At 34.2% G+C, this 20,111-nt stretch overlaps 1 protein-coding gene across 6 annotated transcripts in view; it reads right to left on the bottom strand.

Moving 5' to 3' along the window:
* Positions 1 to 4,420: 4,420 nt before the first annotated feature.
* Positions 4,421 to 20,111, bottom strand: part of C4H18orf54 (chromosome 4 C18orf54 homolog) — a 32,880-nt gene continuing 17,189 nt past the window's right edge. For all 6 annotated transcript variants that reach the window (XM_072606016.1, XM_072606018.1, XM_072606017.1 and 3 more), the window contains 3 exons: positions 15,975 to 16,019; positions 10,870 to 10,931; positions 4,421 to 7,704 (listed from right to left, as the gene is read on the bottom strand). In XM_072606016.1, coding sequence (XP_072462117.1) covers positions 7,587 to 7,704; positions 10,870 to 10,931; positions 15,975 to 16,019 — 225 coding nt within the window. In that variant the 3' untranslated portion in view covers positions 4,421 to 7,586. The remainder of the gene's footprint in view (positions 7,705 to 10,869; positions 10,932 to 15,974; positions 16,020 to 20,111) is intronic.

The following is a 20,111-nucleotide window of genomic DNA, read 5'->3' on the forward strand; positions in this document are numbered from 1 at the left end:
GAGCGCTGTCAGCTTTATTCTCAGCTACAGTTTCGCCTGAGTTGGCTTTGAGTGGCTTCCACATGGCTTAGGGCTTCAATGTCCCAAAGGACGAACACAACAACAGTCCTTCACTGTGGTGGTAGCAGTAGCGATGGGCGGTGGCTGGTCCATAGCAGCTCCACTCATTTCTCACCTCTCTCGCTGCTGTGCTGGTGCTGTCTTCCCCTTGTGTTGTTTTTTTCAGCTATTTACAGAACCTCCTTAAGTTGCCAATTCTACTTTATGATACCTATTACCACTTCTGGACATAGTCATCAGTGACCTTCTACATGATTATTTTTCATTTCGGATTTTTCTCCTCTAGAAATTCAGGAAACAGTGGCCCAGCAGAGATCAGGATGAATGATAGAAACAAAGCTATTAAAAATACAAAGACTTTCCTGGTAAAGTGTGACCTTGATATGATTCAGAGTCCATAGGTTGCTCCTGATTATGAATCACTCAACCGTGACCTCATTCTTAAAGCAGATTTTTTTCCCCTCAAACCTCCTCTAGCTTGCTAAGATGGTTACATGTTCACCAAGCCTTTTCACATTCGGTGCTTTCTACTGGAAATACTTTGCTTGTCCCTCTTATACTTAAGTAAACTACAAAATAACTAAGGATTATTTATCTATATATTATATAAATTATGTAAAACACACACATATACGAAATGTGCAAAGATCTAATAGACTGGAAGTTCTTAGAGAGCAGGTCTTATTTAAACTTTTATCTACTGTAACACATATATATGTGTGTGTATATATATATGCATATACATATACATATATGTGTTCATTAAATGTTTATTGAATTATTGAATTTCAATTTGTGGACTCACTCATCCAGCAAGCACTTTCATGTTTCTATATGCCAGGGACGAGGTGGCATGTGGAAGGGACAACCTGGGGTCAAGCCCTACCTCTGATACAAATAGGCTGTGTGATCCTGGCCAACTCACTTAATCTCCCAGTGCCACAATTAGCTCTGAAAGACTTTAAGTTATAGAATAGGTGGCAATTTCTTAGAAGTTTCCTCACCAGGATTTCTGTACATTGATTCCCCACAAGTCTGGACCAAAAAAAAAAAATGTGCTAGGTTCTGGGGGTAAAAGGATAAAAATACCTATTACAAAAAAATTAGTGCCTCTCTTTAAGGAATTTATTCTACTGCAGGTATGGAGGAAGATATATACAGAGATAAGTAAATACACAGAATTGGAATCTTTAATTAGTCCAGGATTCAGCAGTGGGTCTAATCAATGTCATTTATACACAATTTCTGAATATATCAATTAATTTTATGATCTTTCATAATTTAAATCCTGATGACCTTGGGGTCATAAGAATTTTTCTGTGACATTGGAAATCAACCTTATAGTCTATTTCATACAAATCAATACTTAGAAATATTATCAGAGGGTGGAGCCAAGAGAGAAAAGTGAAAATTTTTTCCAAGCTCTCCCAACACATCCCTCTAAACAACTTTAAAATGTGAATATCCTTTAACCCAGCAATACCACTGCTAGGGTTGTATCCTAAAGAGATCATAAAAATGGAAAAAGGACACACAGGTACAAAAATATTTATAGCAGCACTTTTTGTAGTGGTCAAGAACTGGAAATTGAGGGCACACCCATTAATTGGGGAATGGCTGAACAAAGTTGTGGTATATGACTGTAATAGAATACTATTGTGCTATAAGAAATGATGAATAAGAAGACTTTACAGAGTCCTAGAAAGACTTATGTGAACTGATGATGACTGAAAGGAGCAGAAGTAGGAGAACTTTGTACACAGCAACAACCACAGTGTGTGAGGAATTTTTCTGGTAGCCTTAGTACTTCATTGCAATGCAAGGACTTAAAAAATTTCCAATGGACTCTTGAGGCAAAACACCTTCCACATCCAGCAAAAGAACTATGGAACTGGATTGCAGAATGAAGCAGACCACTTTCTTTTGTATTATGTTTTGTTTTGTTCTGTTTAACGGTTTGTCCCATTCATTTTAATTCTTCTGTGCAACATAACTCAGGTGAAAAAGTATTTAATAGGAATGTATGTGTAGAACCCATATAAGATTGTACACTGTCTCAGGAAGGGGCTGGGGAGAGAGGGGGAAAAAATCTAAGATATATGGAAGTGATTGTAGAACACTGAAACAAAATAATTTAATTAAACAAAAGCCAAAAAATAAAAATGAACTTCAGAAAAACTGGAAAGACTTATATGAACTGATACTGAATGAAGTAAGCAGAATTAGGAAAACATTGTACTCAGTAACAGCCACAGAGTGCAATGACTGACTGATAGACTGAGCCCTTCTCAGCAATGCAAGGACCTAAAACAATTCCAATGGAGTCATGATGGAAAATGCCATCCATATCCAGAGATGGTCTATACAGTGAGAATGCACAGCCAAGCAGTCTCTTATTTGTTTGGTTTAATTTGGGGTTTTTTGTTTTTTTCTTTCTCATAGTTTCTCCCATTTAATTCTACAAGCAGTCAGAAAGAAAGAATCCAAAAGTGTTAACATCTTATAAATCTTCAAATATAACTAACCCTTAAAAAAGAAAAAGAACATCAAAAATACATTGCCTTACACCACCACTGTTTAGACCAGAGAATCTCATCTGTTATAGTAGCAAATTCATTTCTAAAGTACTTTTGCTTCAATAATAAACATCCAGGCCAAAGAATTGGTATCTTACCTCAGAAAGATTTGGTGAACCCAATTAGATGTGTTTTTGCATCTTCTATCTCAACCACACCAACGTAAATAATTTTATCAATCACAAGCTAAATTTAATGTCTTATTGTCACTTCAGAAAGTAGTAATTTTATTATTGTGTGAAAAGTTTTGTATGTAAGTAAATTAGGGCCCTTGCGAAAGTTTTCAATCACTCCTTTTGTACACGTTATTATTTGATTAATTTTTCATTCGGTTCAGTTCAGTGAGCAGGTTAGGTTTGTTTGTAAAGAGGAAATGTGTCCTATAGAGAAGCAGGTAAATGTCCCATGTAGGGAACAGGCTCACCTGTCCTTTCTGAAATTATTTTCATCAAGGACCCTTTCCAATTACATCTGCAAAATAGATTTTCCCCAAGCATAGATCTACCCTAGGTACCTCTACCCTATGTAAACTCCAGCAGCTCCCTCTTGCTTCCAATACATAATCTAAACTCCCCCATTTGTTGTTTAAAGACACTCACAACCCAACTGTAACTTCCCTTTCCAGGTTTATCGTATGTTGTAACATTCTATTTCCATTTGTACTCAAAGGTCCTCCTTGCCCGGAATGTACTCCTTCCTACTGGTCTTTTTACACACACTCATTTTCTTTAAAAGTCAGATTAAGGTAAAGGAAAAGAGCAGTAGCTCTGGAGACAAGAAGACCTGGTTTCAAATCCTGCCTTGAATACTTATTGTGCAGATACTGACCTTGGGCAAAACACAAACTTCTTATGCAAGACAAGAAGCATTTATTAAGTACTTATTATTAAGCCATGCACTCTGCTAAATACTGGTGATACAAGCACATGCAAAAGTCCTTGCCCTCAAGTTTATATTCTAATAAGGACAACACACAAAAGGAGGCTGTAAAACTGGGGGAGAGAGAAGGGAAAGTACCTGATATCACTGTATGGAGGGTGGAGGAGGATATTATAAAGAGTGTGGTGACTCACTGACAAAATATGTACTGCCAAGGCTTACCTCGGCCTCTTTTTAATGAGGGATCAGTATAGCTACAAATGGGAAAAAGAGGTGGTTGTGATCTACATCTTTTTAAAACAACAATCAGAAGCCCCTCAAATTAAGCAGAGAAAAGGAGATATATAGGATGTTCCAAAAGTCTTGGAGCAATTTTAAGGCAACAACAACAATTTAAAACTGCACTAAGACTTTTGGGATACCTTGTATTTCACAAATTTAATTAGGGAGAATTTTTACCTAAATACAGAGATGATAAAAAAAATATAATGAGGACAATTCCAATTATATAAAATCAAAAAGCTCATGATGAAGCAAAAAAAAAAAATGCAGTGAGAACTAAGGGAACAATTGGAGGGAAAGTTGATATAGCAAATTTATCTGATAAATGTCAAATGTCCAAGATATGTAAGGAATTAGTCTAGTAAGTCTTCAAGTCGATGCATTTTATAGATATTGGGCTCTTAATCTTTTACTTTACATGATTATTCAGGATTTTTCATGATGTCCCCAGAATTCATATTCCTTATTTTTCAATCATTTTGACAGCATTTTTAAGAGCTTCTAACTTAAATCTTAAGTTTAGTCTAACAAACCAGTCATCAGCGTCATTTCAAACCTTTTATATAAGTAGAAACCACTTACTGACATTATAGTATTACAAAAAGATAATTCTGTGAGACTAATTCCAGAAGGAATTTTTATTAAGAATATAATAACTGCTTACAAAAACAATGAAATAAGCATACAAAACAAGGAATATAATCTTAGAGATTTTTTTGGCCTTAAGGTAAAACCAAATAAATTCCATTAATCAATAAACATTTACTAAGCATCTAGTACGCAGAGGGTACAAATACAAGCAATGAAGTAATCTACACTTTCAAGGCACATCAAACAAAAACAAAAAGGAAACGACAAAATGCTTGTGCTCAGGGTCCCTTCAGAGATAGCCTGGTAGTGCGGTAGATAGAGCTGGGCTTGGAGTCAGGAAGACCTGAGTTCAACTAGACTTATCTTCTTAAAATCTGTGTAACCCTGGGCAAATAATTTAACCTGTTTACCTCAGTATCCTCAATTGTAAAATGGGGATAATAGCACCTACTTTCCAGGGTTGTTGTGAGGATCCAACAGGATTTTGTTAAAAGCACTTTGCACCTCCTAGGCACCATATAAATGTTTATGCCCTTTCCCCTTTGCTTTCCAGGTAGCTTAGATTCTGTTAAGTCTAGATTTATTATTTTAAAAAAATATATAGTTGTAGTACATATATATATATATATCTGTACATATATCAATACAGATATATATACATACACACACATATACAGATATATATATATACATATATACATACAGATATATATATGTATGTATATATATACATACATACACACACACACACACACACACATATATATGTATATAGCTCTGGTTTTTCTGACCCCCTTACATCACTTTGGATAGATATTTCTGTATTTCCTGACATACTTCACATTGCATCACTTTATATGGATATGTTTATATTTCCTGGTGTGCTTCATGTTATACTTTTTTATACTACCATAATAAACCATGATATTAACATCTATTATATTTTATTATCTATATGAATATAACATTATATTCAATGATCTCCACTTATCAGATACGTATTCTTTTTCTAAATTTTTGTGACTACATAACTGTGAATATTTTGTACAAATTAGTCTTTTTTTGTCTTTTTATGATGCTTTTGGGATAAAACTGGAATAGCTGGGTCTAAATGTGTTATTAGTTTTAGGACTTAATGAATTTTGCTTTCCAAAAACGTATGTTTGTGCCAGGCTAGTCATCGATGTATTAGCATGCCTACTTCCCCACAGTCCCACTAACACTAGATTTACGGATTGTTTGCTATTTTTTCTTTTCAAATGAGTGGAAATTGATATCTTGAGCTTTTCTTGACTTCAGTTTCACTATTAAAGATTTGCACATTTTTTCATGTTTGTATTTCCTCATTCACAAATAGACTACCCTTCTCTTTGGCCATTTTCCCAACAGGAAGAGTGAATTGTCAGTTTTATAGATGTGTATAATTTCCTTACAGATTCTAAATGTAATATCTGTATCTAATATATTTACTGCAACTATTGTTCCCAACTTATTTCTTTCCATTTTAGACATTACTTTTTTTTCCTTTGGATAATAAAAGCCATTAAATTTGTCTCCAATTTCCATTTGTTTGATTAAAATGTTCTTCCTCTCTGTAGCTCAGATGTGATTCTTTTTTTTTCCCCAGATTTTTTAAAACTGAGACCACTAATTTAATTAGGGGTTTTTTTGTGAGATATGATTCTAAAACTATTTTTCTGGTTATATGACTACCCAGTTTTCTTAGTTTTATTGATTTAATTTAACAAACCCTAAGTGTTTTTAAAAAGTGGATTTGTAAAATCCACTTCCCAAATTCTTTAATTCAGATTGGTTTCTATCTCTAGGTTCTCTACCCTTGTTTCATCCATCTAGTTTCTCTATTCTTTCTCCAGTACCAGGCAGTTTTAATAAATACTGCTTTGCCAGTATTAGCACTTACTTTGGTGTCTTTCTTTTTTAGTGTTACTTAGTTTTAGTGTTACTAAGTTACTTAGGTACTTCACAATTACTTAGTGTGAATTTGGTCATATTGTTACTTCTATGAAACAGGCTATTATTTTGTTTTGTATGATGGTGAGTCATTGTTATCTTAGGAAGTATGTACAAGGAGTTAGTTGAGTAAGGAATACAGTATAATAATGGCTTCAAAAGTTATTGTCCTTTGGAAGTAAATCTTTTAAACAAAAATTCTGTTTTGAAAAGTTATGAAAATACTTCCTATATGTCAATACTGCTACAAATGTTAAAAAAAATCATGCTTTTCAAAAAGTTGTATTAGTGATGTCTTAAAACTTTTCCACTAAAATAAAACTGTAAAGATGCTTCCTGATGTTGGTTCTTGGATAGTTGGTTCGCTGGCTCTGATCTGCTTAGAGAAATTCCTGTCCAGTTCAACAAGCTGATTTGTGGAGAATTTAAACACTGAAATGATGCAACATGCCTAAAAATGCTTTCAATACACAGTAATTCACTTATCACTATACAACTTGTTTGGTTTAGCTCAGTAGATGATCCAAATACCCATAGACAGAAAGTAACCTACTGATATGCTAAATTCAAATACAATTAGGGCCAACATACAAGACTGTGAAGCATCTTGAGTACAACTGTTATGGAACTAGCAATCTTTTTTTGAACTCTACATTTCCCAATGCCTCAATTTGTTCTTGTTTGCTAATACATTAAACCTTTAATATGTGCTCTGTGCAAACAAAAAAGATTATGTATCTTGTGTAACACTGTAGCAATAAGCTTTCACTATAACTTTTTTACATTATATCACCTTAGAAAATTTTACAATTTTTCAAGCTCACTGAAATAGGATTCTGTTTATAGTAATCAATCTACTACTACAAAGTAGTATATAAGAAAACAGCTTTGCTTATTAAAACAGTATATACTACAAAGTAGATATAAGAAAATAGACTTGTTGAGGAATTAAGAAAAAGGAATAGTGCATAGGAAAAAAAATTATGTAAATCTTGAAGAACAGAAATTATCCATCTAATGTGACAAACATTTACTAGCCTGAAAACAAGTAGGGTGAGCTTTATGATACATCACCAGTTCTATTATTTGGGTATACAATGAAGTTAGGGGGCAAAACAATGTCATTTAGGAATTTTATTTTAAGGGAGCAGGATAATTTATGGTAATTACCTCTGAAATAACCAAAAAATCCATTTTGGCTCATTTATGACCATTTAAAAATAAATTTCAATTTTTGTTGGTTAGACACGTTTTTATCTCTTCGTTGTTCTGTGATTGTATTAGGTTCGATTTGCCACGGGTATCTTCAACTAGTTCTCTCAGGCGAGACAAATGGTACAAAGCGCTTTTTGAAAAAAAAAAACATATAATAAACTAATGGCATACAGTAAATATTCAGTACATAAAGAAAAAAATATAGCACAGTTCTTATATAAAATAACTAAATAATAACTTAAGACTACTGAATTTTGAACATTTTCCCTCAAAGAAACTTTTTGTGTTTGTTTTAACTTAGTTCTTTAAAAAGGTATTTGAATATTATTTGGGACTAATAAATAATTTATCTTAGTTTCTATAAATGTGAATAATTCCAAGAACATAAGTATTTTAATATTTATAATAAAAATGGAAAAGTTACTACCCGAGTATGTAGGAAATATGCTTTTGTATAGTTTCAGCAAATATAACTCTTTGGTGTGAGACAATGTGCAAATACTGTAACTTCTTGACTCTAGCTGCTACCTCTCTAGTAAATGAAATAATGTGAATCCCTTCTGTACACAGCAAGGATATACTGAAGATTACTTAAGGAAATAAAAAATACTATGCACTCCTCAAAAGAAAGGTAATATAGAAAAATAATAAGAGTGTTAAAAAGATATTCTCATTGAACATCTAATTTTCTAGGCCTCTATTTTTATCTGAATGCATGGTAGCATATAATCAATTAAATGAAAATATATCATACTTTCTAGGGCATTCATATGATGCTTACACCATACATTATTACTGTCATATATCTTCAACGTGTATGGATCATAAGTCTCTAGGATATTCTCCCAATGACAATTTCTTCAGTGCCTTCAGCAGATGGCTTATAAACCTCTCCCAACCACATTCTTAGTGATTTCAGTGTTCATATTGAATACCCTTTTAACAGTTCCTTACTTCTTCCACTCCTGTGGCTTCTATCTCCACTTAACTTCCTCAAAGTGGCAAATGCCTTAAATCTCAAAATCACCCAAAATTACTCCACTTATACCTGCTTTCATAACATTCTATCTTATCGTATATTTATTTATCTGTGTACATCTCCCCTCCTCTCACCTCCCATACCCCACTGATAATTTTGTTAATTCAGGGATCAGATTGGTTTTCATTACATACCAGGCACTGAGCTTGGTGCTGGGGACATACATTTTTGAAAAGTGAAGCAGGTCCTTCCTTCAAGAAATTTACATTTTTATAGGGGAAGACAACACATATAAGGAAGTAGTGACCAAGGAAGGGAGTCTTAGGTATGGTGAATAAAGTCATAAGGCAATCAATTCTCCTTTCCAGAAGTAATGACAGTTTTGTTTTGATAAAATGTCTGAGTAGTTGAACATAAGGCATGCTCTGGGGCTGGCTAGATAAAATGGATTATAATTACTCACTCACCAATAATGACATTTCAGACTCAGGGAGGAAAATTGACAACTGACACTGAGGACGAAGTCCCCCCAAATCAGAATATAATAAGCAGACAAAAACTTGAAAAATCATAGTTGCTTGGAATTATTTTGCATAGGGACAAATAGTCTGAAGTACCTCAATATCTACTGAAGGTTGTCATTTTATAGTATAGCACAGCATAATAAGTGATGTTGATAATGATGACCTGAATCATCAAGAAAATGATTTTGTTATAATGCTGTCTATATGATAAACACCTATGTAATACAGTGGTTCAAAATTTTCTTTCTTAAATAAAAATTAGAATAGATTTTTTAAAAAGATATTTCAGTATTTACAGAGAGGCAATTTAGTTTAGTAGATAAAACATTGGCCTCAAAGTCAGAACCACATGGGTTCACATTCACCTTTATACAAATTGTCTTTGTGACCTGCAAAAAATGTCAGACATGGTCCATGTCTTTAAAGATATTATTAAAATAAAACCTAAAACAAAAAGACCCATAAATGCATTTATTTATATACCATATACATGCAAATGTTGCAAATATCTCAGAATCCGTATACCTTACCACCCCCTACTCAAGTTCTTTTCATCAACCCTTGTTGGTTCTGTCTGAACAAGATCTCTCACAAAAATTGCAATGCTTCCTTTACATAGCCACCAGCCTAGTTCAGACCCTCATATTACATCTCACTTGGAAAATTACAATAGTCTACTAATTGTTTTCTCTGCCTCCAGTCTCTCCTTTCTCTACCCTACACTGCACAAAGCTGCCAAAATAATCTTCCTTGTACATAGTAAGAACTTCATAAAAATCTGACTTGTATTTCCTAAGGTCTTCTATTTTATTCCCTTGCTCAAAATCTTCAACAGTTCCCTACTGCTTCTAAGACAAAAGACAACCTCCTAAGCCTGGTATTTAAGGCCCAACACAATCTTTGCAGCCATTATACATCATTCCTCTTCACATAGATTTTGAGCAGCTCCTAGATTCAACCTAGGATTCCAGCGCTCATGAAGACCATTTGGGGGCCTAAGATGCAACTTCTTCTTTACACTTAAAATCTTTCTCTCCCCTCAAGCTTCCGCTCAGCTACCACCTCCTTCATGAAGTCTTCCCCACCTCCCCTCTAGTATATGTATTCTGCCTCTCCTCAAATTTTCCTAGAGCACTTAGTCTGGATCTGCCTATTACATCTTATGTTTTATTATATTTTCCTATGTGCATGTCCAATCTTCCCCCTTCCCAGTTAAATATAAGCTCTTGAAGTAAGAGACTATCTTAAAAAAAAAAAAAAATCTTTCAATCTTTGGTAGCAAACACAGCCTTTACAAGTGTTTTAACAAATGTTTGCTGTATTATGCATACATAAATATGATGCATAAATTAAATCTAAGTCCCAATTAGTGCAACTAATGAATTCTGTGATGTGGGTCTTGTATACTCAAATTTTCACTTTTTTAAAGTTATAATTGTATAAATGTAAATTGTCCTTATGTGTACATCAAAACATTCCATCTAAAAATTTGTGTTACTCAGATATAAAAAGGGAATCTGCAGTGATTTATTTTTAGGATCCTTAGATGGAGATATGTGCCACAAGAATTATTAATAGCTTACCCCCAAAGAAAACTCTGTTAAGTCATCAATTAAAGAGGAGTGCCCAAACAGATTTAATAAACAAGACAGGTTTCTTGAAAATGTTCAACAATGTTACACTTAGGAACTTTTAAAGTTTTTTAGGCAAGGGAATAGCTGATAAGTTAGCTACCAACATATCCATTAAACAATTTAACTAACATTAATATTTATAATAAGAATGTACTTACTTTTGAAGAGATCTAGTAATAGGAATTACATCTTCCTTTGTGGACCCTTCATCCTCTGGAAACTATCAATAAAAAGAGCAAGTCAGGTTAAGTATTAAAATTTACAAAATATAACATACACATGTGCATATATATACACATATATATGTACATACATATACCTTTTATATGTCTACATATATAAACATAATAAAAATTACAATGTATTTCTAAACAATGTGGTATATACAATATTGCTGGGGAAACAGAACCTTCAAAAACATCTGTTGATTTTCTGAAGCAATAATAAATTTTCATGAATATCTGTCTCCACTCTGATTACAGTGGTAGATGCTCAATTTTGTAATACAACTGTATAACTGCAAATCTAAGGAAAATTATTCTATGAGAATTAAGAACTGGAAATAAAGAAAATGTGTTTCAAAGTAAATAGACTACATAATTTGAGTACTGTATTGATTCAAATATTGGCCATAATCTTTACAGCACAGCTTGTTTATAAAACTATAATCTTGGACAAGAGACCTAGCCATATGATTAATGGCAATGGAGGAAAAAGCCTCATAAAACAATACAAGAAACTAAAATACTTAATGCTTCCACTTACCCTCCCCATCCTCAGTCCACAAAGTAGTGGACAAAGCTAGTTTGAGTAATCACCCAGGCCTGTGTTTCATATCCTAAATGTGAAGAGCCCTGCAAAATTCCCCAATGGCAAGGATTCATTCTAAGTTCTTCTCCCCCCAATCCATAAGAAGCTGAAAATATTGATGATGCTCAGCCATGGGAAGGACAGGGAAGATAATTTGGGTGGGGACAGGGGAGAGGAAAGCATTGTAGAGTTGGCTCAACATGAAGAGGTTTTCATGAGAAAGGGAAAGGAGATCAGAAACCACCCAAACATCAAGAATTTACCCTGGGCAAGGATGCAACCAGAGTCCCACACTCCATACCTGTGGAAGCTGATGCATCAGATTCAGGAATCTGTATGAGATAAAGTACACCAGAGAAGTAAAGGGGGAAAGGGATACGAGGGATGAGCTATTCTGAATAGAAAAAAAGGCTAAAGAATGAAAATTCCAAGAGAAAAAGGTTGGGTATAAGAAGAGCTCCAGAACAGATAAAACAATAATGAGATTCAGACAGGAAAAATGAGGAAAAATAAACAGACAAAAAAGACTATAAATACTGAACAAGTATTATACTACAAAGAAAAACCAAAAATACAAAATGGAATAGAATCCTACAGATTTCTCAGAGATCACAGAAAAACAGCAAGAAACTCCAGAACTGTTCAAAAGAGAAACCAAATATTCAAAAGAAGGTATCAGAGTAGTAACTACATAGTAAAATAAAGTTCTCAATACAGAACTAAACAATACAAACAGCAAAGCAAAAAACCTAAAGCACATAATGGATAAAGAATATTCTCAAAGTTGTAGAGACTATAAAAAAATGACATATTAGGAACTTCTCCATAAAAGTTGAAATAAATTTTAAAAAAGAAAAGCAAACAATAGCTTTGACCAAACTAATTCTGTAGAAACCAAAGTGACTGACCTTGACAAAAGTATAAACAGAAATAACTTTAAGGCTCACAGAATTCCCCATACTACATTAAAAGACCTGAAAACCATAAATACAGGAAATAATTCCAAAAAACTTTCCATAACTTCTGAATACAGGCATTAAAATACTAATGGATAGAATCCACACAGATTGACAATTGAGAAAAATCCCACATTTGAAGCTCCAAGGCATGTAATTAGTTATATTTCAGAATTTCAAAACTACACCACAAATTATATAAGCATCCAGGAAAAGGGCCTTCAAATATGTGAATAATTTATAAGACTTCTGTAGCCCAAGGATATCAGACAAAAATAACAGGATATTCCACAAAGTAATGGATTAGAGTTGCCCAAAAAGAAAGAAAGAAAAAAAGGATCAAGGATATTTTAAACAAATGCACAGAAGACAATGGAAGGAAGGCAAGAAAATAGGGCAGCTTCAAAAGCTATATGTCGAATTTATTAAAGGACAAGCAAGCTGTGCATGTCATGGCTTCCTATAAAAAAAAATTAGAGTAGTTCAAGTTGCAATCCCAAATAAAATATTCTCAAAAGCTGAACCTAATCATCACTGAAAAAAAGATGGACCTGAAACAAAATAGATTTCTTGTTCAACTGTTTCAGTTGTATCCAACTCTTCATGATCCCATTTGGCAATGATACTAGATGATTTGTCATTTCCAGAACTGAAGCATATAGGGAGTAGGTGATAGCTAGGGGAATTGGGAACAAAATGGATGCATTTATCAAAAACAAGAACAAAAGGGCAGTACATATGAATGGTAAACAGGACAGCTATTAAAAGAGAAATGCACAGAAGCAGAGAGAGACACACAAGAAACAGTAAATGTCTTTGAGAAGAAAGGCCTAAGCAATGAAATAAATCTTCTCCTGTTTACGGGCAGTTATTATCCCCCCCCAAAAAAAAAGAAAAAGAAAGTTGGATTGAGAGAGGTAAAGGAATAGAAAAAGATCATCAAGACACAAAAAGAAGATATGTGGCTAAAGAGTTAAAAGAATCTTAAACATCCTAAGGGAAGGATTAAGAGCAGAGAACATACTCATTGCTCCCTTATAAGTTAATTAATAGTTTCTCAAAAAGTATATGGGGATTGGGGGCTTTTCCAAGTACAGTGGAAGTAATTGAGGGGAGGATAAAGGGATGAGAAAGTATGTTTCATGCTAGAAAAGCAAATAAAAGGCTTCTATGAAAGAAATGTTCCCATGGAAGTGGGGGTGGGGAGAGAGGGGAGTGTAAGTTTGTGATGAGAGTGAAGAGATTCATAATGGATTTTGTATAGGGAGAATAGCCACAAGACAAGACTACTTTCTCTAAGGGTTGTACTACCTACGCAAAGGGATTCATTTATATATTCCCAGGATTAGTCTGCAGCACCAAGGTGTTAGAGAAGACATAGACATGGAGTAATTTTATCATGAATAAGAAAGTCTGCCCCCCCAAAAAGATAGGCCCATCAAAAATTAAATGAATATATACAAGAAGGGAAAATGGAGTGAGGTCTATAATAACAGAAATATATACACTGGAGTTAAAAGTTTGTATTCTAGAAGCTCCACCTCTCACAACATAAAATAAATAAGGAATAAATTTGTCCAAGAATGGGAGAACAGGATTCAGAAGCAAGAAGAAAGAAATGATGAGGGCAAAGTAAATGAAAACCTTTTCAATTAAGTAATTAATTAATTTTTAGCATTCACTTCCATAAGATTTTGAGTTCCAGATTTTCCCTTCCTCCCTTCACTACCCCTCCCAAAGACAGCGTGCAGTCTGCTACAGGCTCTACATACACATTCACATGAACATATTTGACATCAGTCATGGTGGAAAGAAGGACTAGAACCAACGGGAGGAGCCACGAGAAAGAAGAGACAAATGGACAAACAGAAGATAACAGACAGCACACTCCATCTGTGTCTGACTCCATAGCTGTGTTCTGAACATGGGCAACGTTTTCCATAAATGAAAACTTTTTAGAAAAAGGCATTGCAATCAATCAAAAAACAAGTGCTTATTGAGAGCTCACAACGTGCCCTGTGCACTGGGCTAGGTGTTGAGAATGGAAATACAGACAATAAAATAATGCCTATTCACAAGGAGCTTACATTCTAATGAAGGCTACTTAAGAATGTTACTTAAACAAAAAAGCTGGGGATGGAGATGGAGGATTTTGAATCACATGCTTACCTTTGCAAGGAATGGCAAGGATGAATAAGGAGGATGACAGATAAATAAACAGAAAGAAAGCAAAATTTAAAATTTAAGGAAGTTTAAAGAACCTGGGAGAGGGCAAATAAATTAGAATGAAGTAGAGAAAAGCTTGTGAGAATACATGAGTACCAAATTAATTTAAGTAGGGTCAAATACTGACTTGTAAAGGGAGGATAAAGTCAACATAAAAGAAATAAATGGCAGAAGACAAAAATCTCACAATCACAGCCTTATATATGAGTGCATTAAGTAACTCAATAAAATGAAATAAAAATGGCAGAACAGATAAGAAAAAATATATACTGTGCTTAAATATACTGTGTTTAAAACACACGTAAAAAAATAAAGACACATGGAACAAAAACAAGAAGTTCTAAGAAATTTAATATGCATCAGATGATTACAAATCAATCACAGTCATACTCTCAGAAAAAGCAAAAATGAAAATTCAAAATGCTAAGGACTGTTAGTTACATTACACTTTAAAGCAAGTATTCTTAACCGTTTAGTGGCCATGAATGTCTCTGGCAGTGTGGTGGAATCTATGGACCTGTTCTCAGAATGTTTTTAAATGCAGAAAATAAAATACATAGAATTATAAAGGAAAATAATTATATTTAAAATTAACAAACTATTTAAAAAATAAATTCATGGATTTCCCTGAAATCTATCTACAGACTCCTGATTAAGAACCCCTGCTTAAAAGGAACCCAAGTCAACAAACCAAAACAACACTAACATATTGGTACAAAATATTATAACATCTAAATTCATAAAGTAAAAGCTAACTAAACTCAAAAAGACATTAACAATAACACAGTTAACTAGGAACTTTTAATTTTTTTTTCAAATCTGGATAAATCTAACAAGCACAAAGAAAAAAGAAAATACAAAACGGAATGCACTGCTGGAGAAATTTTATTTGAAAGATTTACACTCTTCTAAATGAGATTAAAGAATACACAGATCTTTTCAGTACCTTTGCAAAAATAGACCATGTAGTATACAGAAATTAAAAATAAATGAAAAAAAGCAGAACTACCAAATATATCCTTTAAAGGTCATAAGACATTAAAATGAATAATAATTATCAATAATTAGTAAAAATAATTAATTACAAATAAGTGGTAATTATTAATTGCAACACAATGAAATAATTAATAATAATATGGATAACAAATAAAAATTCAGATTGAGATATAAATGGAGATTTAAGAAATCCTGAATAATAAGAAAGTCAAAGAACAATTTATAGAAAAATTAACAACTTCATGATAAAAAACAATAACAGTAAGACAACATACCAACATTTTGGGGCTGCAGCTATCCTCAGAATAAAAATTCTCTCTCTGAAAACGTAATAAAATAAGAAATGAGAAAATTAATGCATTTAGTATACAATTAAAAAAATAGGGAATAAATAACAAAGAAGTACAAAATACTGAAAATTCAAGGAGAAATAAATAAAAAGGCAAACATACTATACAAATGCTTATCCCTTCCCTTTCCTCTCTCCCTTAGATAATAAAGATCTGTTTTGTTTAAGTGGAAATTTCTGTGCTCTGTGTTAATATTTTCACATTACAGTAAGCTCCAAACGTATATAGGATTTAGTTATAAAAGATCACAGCAAAATAAATGGAGGAAAACTGATGGGAGTATTTTTCACGACTTTGGCTAAGGGGAGAATGATTTACCAAATAAGAGTCAGAGGAGGGTACAAAGGATAAAAAAGGGTTTTCAATTACATGAAATTGAAAAGCTTTTTGTGAATAAAGTAATATAGATGGGACAAAAAGAGAAACTTTCAACAGAAAAAATGTTTGCATCAAGTATCTTTGGCAAAGGTCTGATATCTAAGAAAGATACTTTGTATTAATTCCCTAAAAAGGACCAAGAGTTATTCTCTATAAGTAGTAAAAAGATATGATCAGGTCTTCAGGGTTACATGATCAACAAGATGAAGAACTAGACATGTTTTTCTGAACTCCTTGACTTCTCAAACCTCTCCAGGCCAGAAAATAGGTGCCCCAGATAAAGCAACTTCAGCTGTCTCCATGATATAGGACAGCCAGAAATCAAAGATAAGATTAAAAAAACCCAAAAAGTAGAAACTAGGAACTGCCACCTCTCCTGACCTCCTGCCTTGAGGGGAAATCCAGAATGAATACCTTATAAATTCTTATTCCATGAGGAATACAGAGAATAGAGAGATACTAGATAATTATAGGTGTCATGAATCAGAGAATGACAGTCTAGTTTAGAAAGAAAGAGAAGATACACAATGAAGAAAATGAGAGAAACCCTCTCTGGGAAAGCAGCACAAAAAAGTGAAATTTTTAAAACTAACAAACAGGACTAACAAAAAGAGAAGAGAAAACCTACTTGGCTAATAGAGAAAAGGGGAAGAGGGGAAGAACTAAATAATTAGATAAAAAAGCAGGAAAGAACACCAATGTCGGTAATTAATTTATATGTTGCAAATGCCAAGCATCCTAATTTATCAGGGATGTATTAATTAATTTGTAAGAAGATATAGACAATAACATAATAGTAACAGAGATTTTGATATCCCTTTCTGTTTTGGATAAGCCTAAGGTCAACAAAAGACAAAATATGGAACTGAACAAATTATTGGAGAAACTAAAGTTAAAAGACTTATGGCATACTCTAAATTGGACTGCAAAAGATTGTACATATTTCTCACCACCACTACATAGAACTTTTACAAAAATTGACCTATACTAAAGCACAGAGATGTTGGAAACAAATATAAAAAAACAAGAAAAGCTGATATATCTATTACAGACCATAACACAATAAAAATAGTTGTTAGTTCAGGGACCACAAACAAAACAACACAGACCTAAATAGAGATTCAATAATAAAATCCTAAATAAAAAATGGGTCAAGAAAAAACCAAAGAAATGATTATTAATTACGTCAAAGAAAATGTGGGGCTTACTGACTGGAAGTTTTGTTTGGCCAGACAAGACTCTGGGAAGCCACTAGGGAACCCCTCCGGCTTTGAAAACCCAGATGTTGACGCTGCTCTCACTGCTAACTATGGTCAGACAGTTGGATATGCCTGTTGATCTATGATGTCTATATTGCTTATGTCAGGCATTTGGAAGCGTGTCTGTTGACCTTTGATTTTTCTGTATTTTCTCTGAAGTTCATGGTGCTGACTTTTTCCCCTGAACTAAGTGAATGATACATATGCTTGATTAAAGTGATTGTTGACCCCTCAAAAGTTGCCTTTCCTTTTATAATGCAGATCTAAGAACCTGTGATAGCAGGACCCCCCTGTATATGTCAGCGTGCCTGCTTTACATTATGGGGACGAGGATGGGATCTGCGTAAATTAAAAGGAAAGTATAGGGTTTTGTGGGACTGGGATAACTATCTGTTGTTTCCAGTTGTGGTGGCTATAGTTCTGTGGAGCCCCAAAGGTAGGGATGGCCAGAGTGAGGGCCTGAGTGGATTAGCCCAGCTCCTCACTGTGCTGGAGGAGTGAAGGCCCTGAAAGCGTACTGTATTCAGAAACCAGATCAGGGCTGTGAGAGCTTGGAATAGACCCTGGGTCAGGGGCGGAACCACCCAGCAAAAGTGGAGAATGGCTTGTGCGCTGACCTTGGTGAGGTGAGAGGAACGGGAGCACAGTTGTCTGCACACAGATCCAGGAGGGAGGAAGGAGCACTTGGCTTCTGCTAGAAGATGAGGAACCCAGGAGCTTGCAGTTCAACCTAGGGGCAAGATGGGAACTGCACAGAAAAGCACTAAGTGTGCTTTTTTGAAGCCTTCTCCTGGGACAATTTGGGTCCCAGGGGGTGGAGTTGCCTATGGTGGGTGGGGGGAAGTGCCAGGTACCCCCAAGGACTCCACCCTGATGGTTGTGTTGCCCAGCTGCCCCTCACGACTTGGAAGCAGGGGCTGGAGCATTGTTAAGACTGGGACTTGGCTCATTAGAGCCTATAAGTGAAAGTGAATGCAACTGCAGGGTGAGGAGAACACACTCCTTAGAGGATTTTATTTGGACACTTTGTTTTGGATTAAGGAAGGAGGAGTTGGCTGTTCACTCCCCAAGATTCACCCCCAAAGAATGATGTTATGTTACATACTCTGCAAATGTAAAGTTCATGATGATGTTTATTTTGTGAGAACTATGTTGTATTTACTAAAGAAATGTTAACGGCCACTCAGATACAAGTTGTCCAAGTAACCTGCTTCAATCATCTGGACTTGGGATCTCAAAGTATAACGCCTCTATTTATTCCAGGATCAATGCCATTTAGATGTTAAGGCCAAGGATCCTGGAAGGGTGGATTGTAATGGCAAGCAAAGTAGGATCTTTTGCTGGTTTTGTTTTAGTGTAATCAAGTACCACTAATTGAATCTTGCCTTTATCAACCAAGAGTCTTTACTAGGAGTAAAGTATAGAAACAAGAGTTTCCTTAACTAGAAACAGTATATGTATTTGTATTGTTAATTATTTTAATATGATTAAAGATCTTCCCTACCCATTAATGGGCATGCCCATTAAGGGGAGTTTGATTAGGATTTGTAGGAAGGCCCTCACCTTTTGTTAAGATTCTAATGAGGCAATGTTTCTCAAGGATGGTGATGCCCTCTGGCTCTAAAAAATGTATAAATACTCTGAGGATGAGGTTTTACTTTGGGGCTTACTGACTAGAAGTGTTCCTTTGGCCAGATAAGACTCTGGAAAGCTGCTAAGGAGCCCCTCTGGCTTTGAAAACCCAGATGTTGGTGCTTCCCTCGCTGGTAACGGTGGTCAGACAGCTGGATCTGTCTGTTGTTCTATGATGTATGTATTGCTTATGTCAGACATTTGAAGCATGTATGTTGACCTTTGATTTCTCTGTATTTTCTCTGAAGTTCAGGGTGCTGACTTTTTTCTCTGAACTAAGTGAATGATACATGTGCTTGATTAAAGTGATTGTTGATTCCTCAAAAAAAAAAAAATAAATAAAATGATAATGAGGAAATAACAAAAAATTTCTGAGATGCAGCTAAAGCAGTTCTCAGGGAGAAAATCTTATCTCTGCAATCATATATTAACAAATAGAAAAGGAGAAGATTATACAAATTGAATATGTATTTAAAAAATTAAAAAGCTAACAAATTAAAAACAAAACCCTAAAATAAGCACAAAAGAAAAGATACTAAAAGTTAGAAGCAAGGAAAAATTGTAAGTAAAAAACTGAAATAACTAAAATTAAAAGCCAGTTGTTTAAAAAGACTAACCTTATTAAAATACGGCAGAAAATCAAATTAATAAAGTAGCAAAAATGTGAAATTTCTGGTGAAAACCAGAAAAAATAAAAATAACCAGACCATATGCTAGCAAAATTGCAAACACAAAATAGAAGAATGCTTCCAAAAATACAAAATACTAATACTATCAGAAGGCCAGAGAGATC

This window comes from Notamacropus eugenii, chromosome 4 (assembly GCF_028372415.1).
Source record: "Notamacropus eugenii isolate mMacEug1 chromosome 4, mMacEug1.pri_v2, whole genome shotgun sequence".
NCBI classification, from domain to species: domain Eukaryota; kingdom Metazoa; phylum Chordata; class Mammalia; order Diprotodontia; family Macropodidae; genus Notamacropus; species Notamacropus eugenii.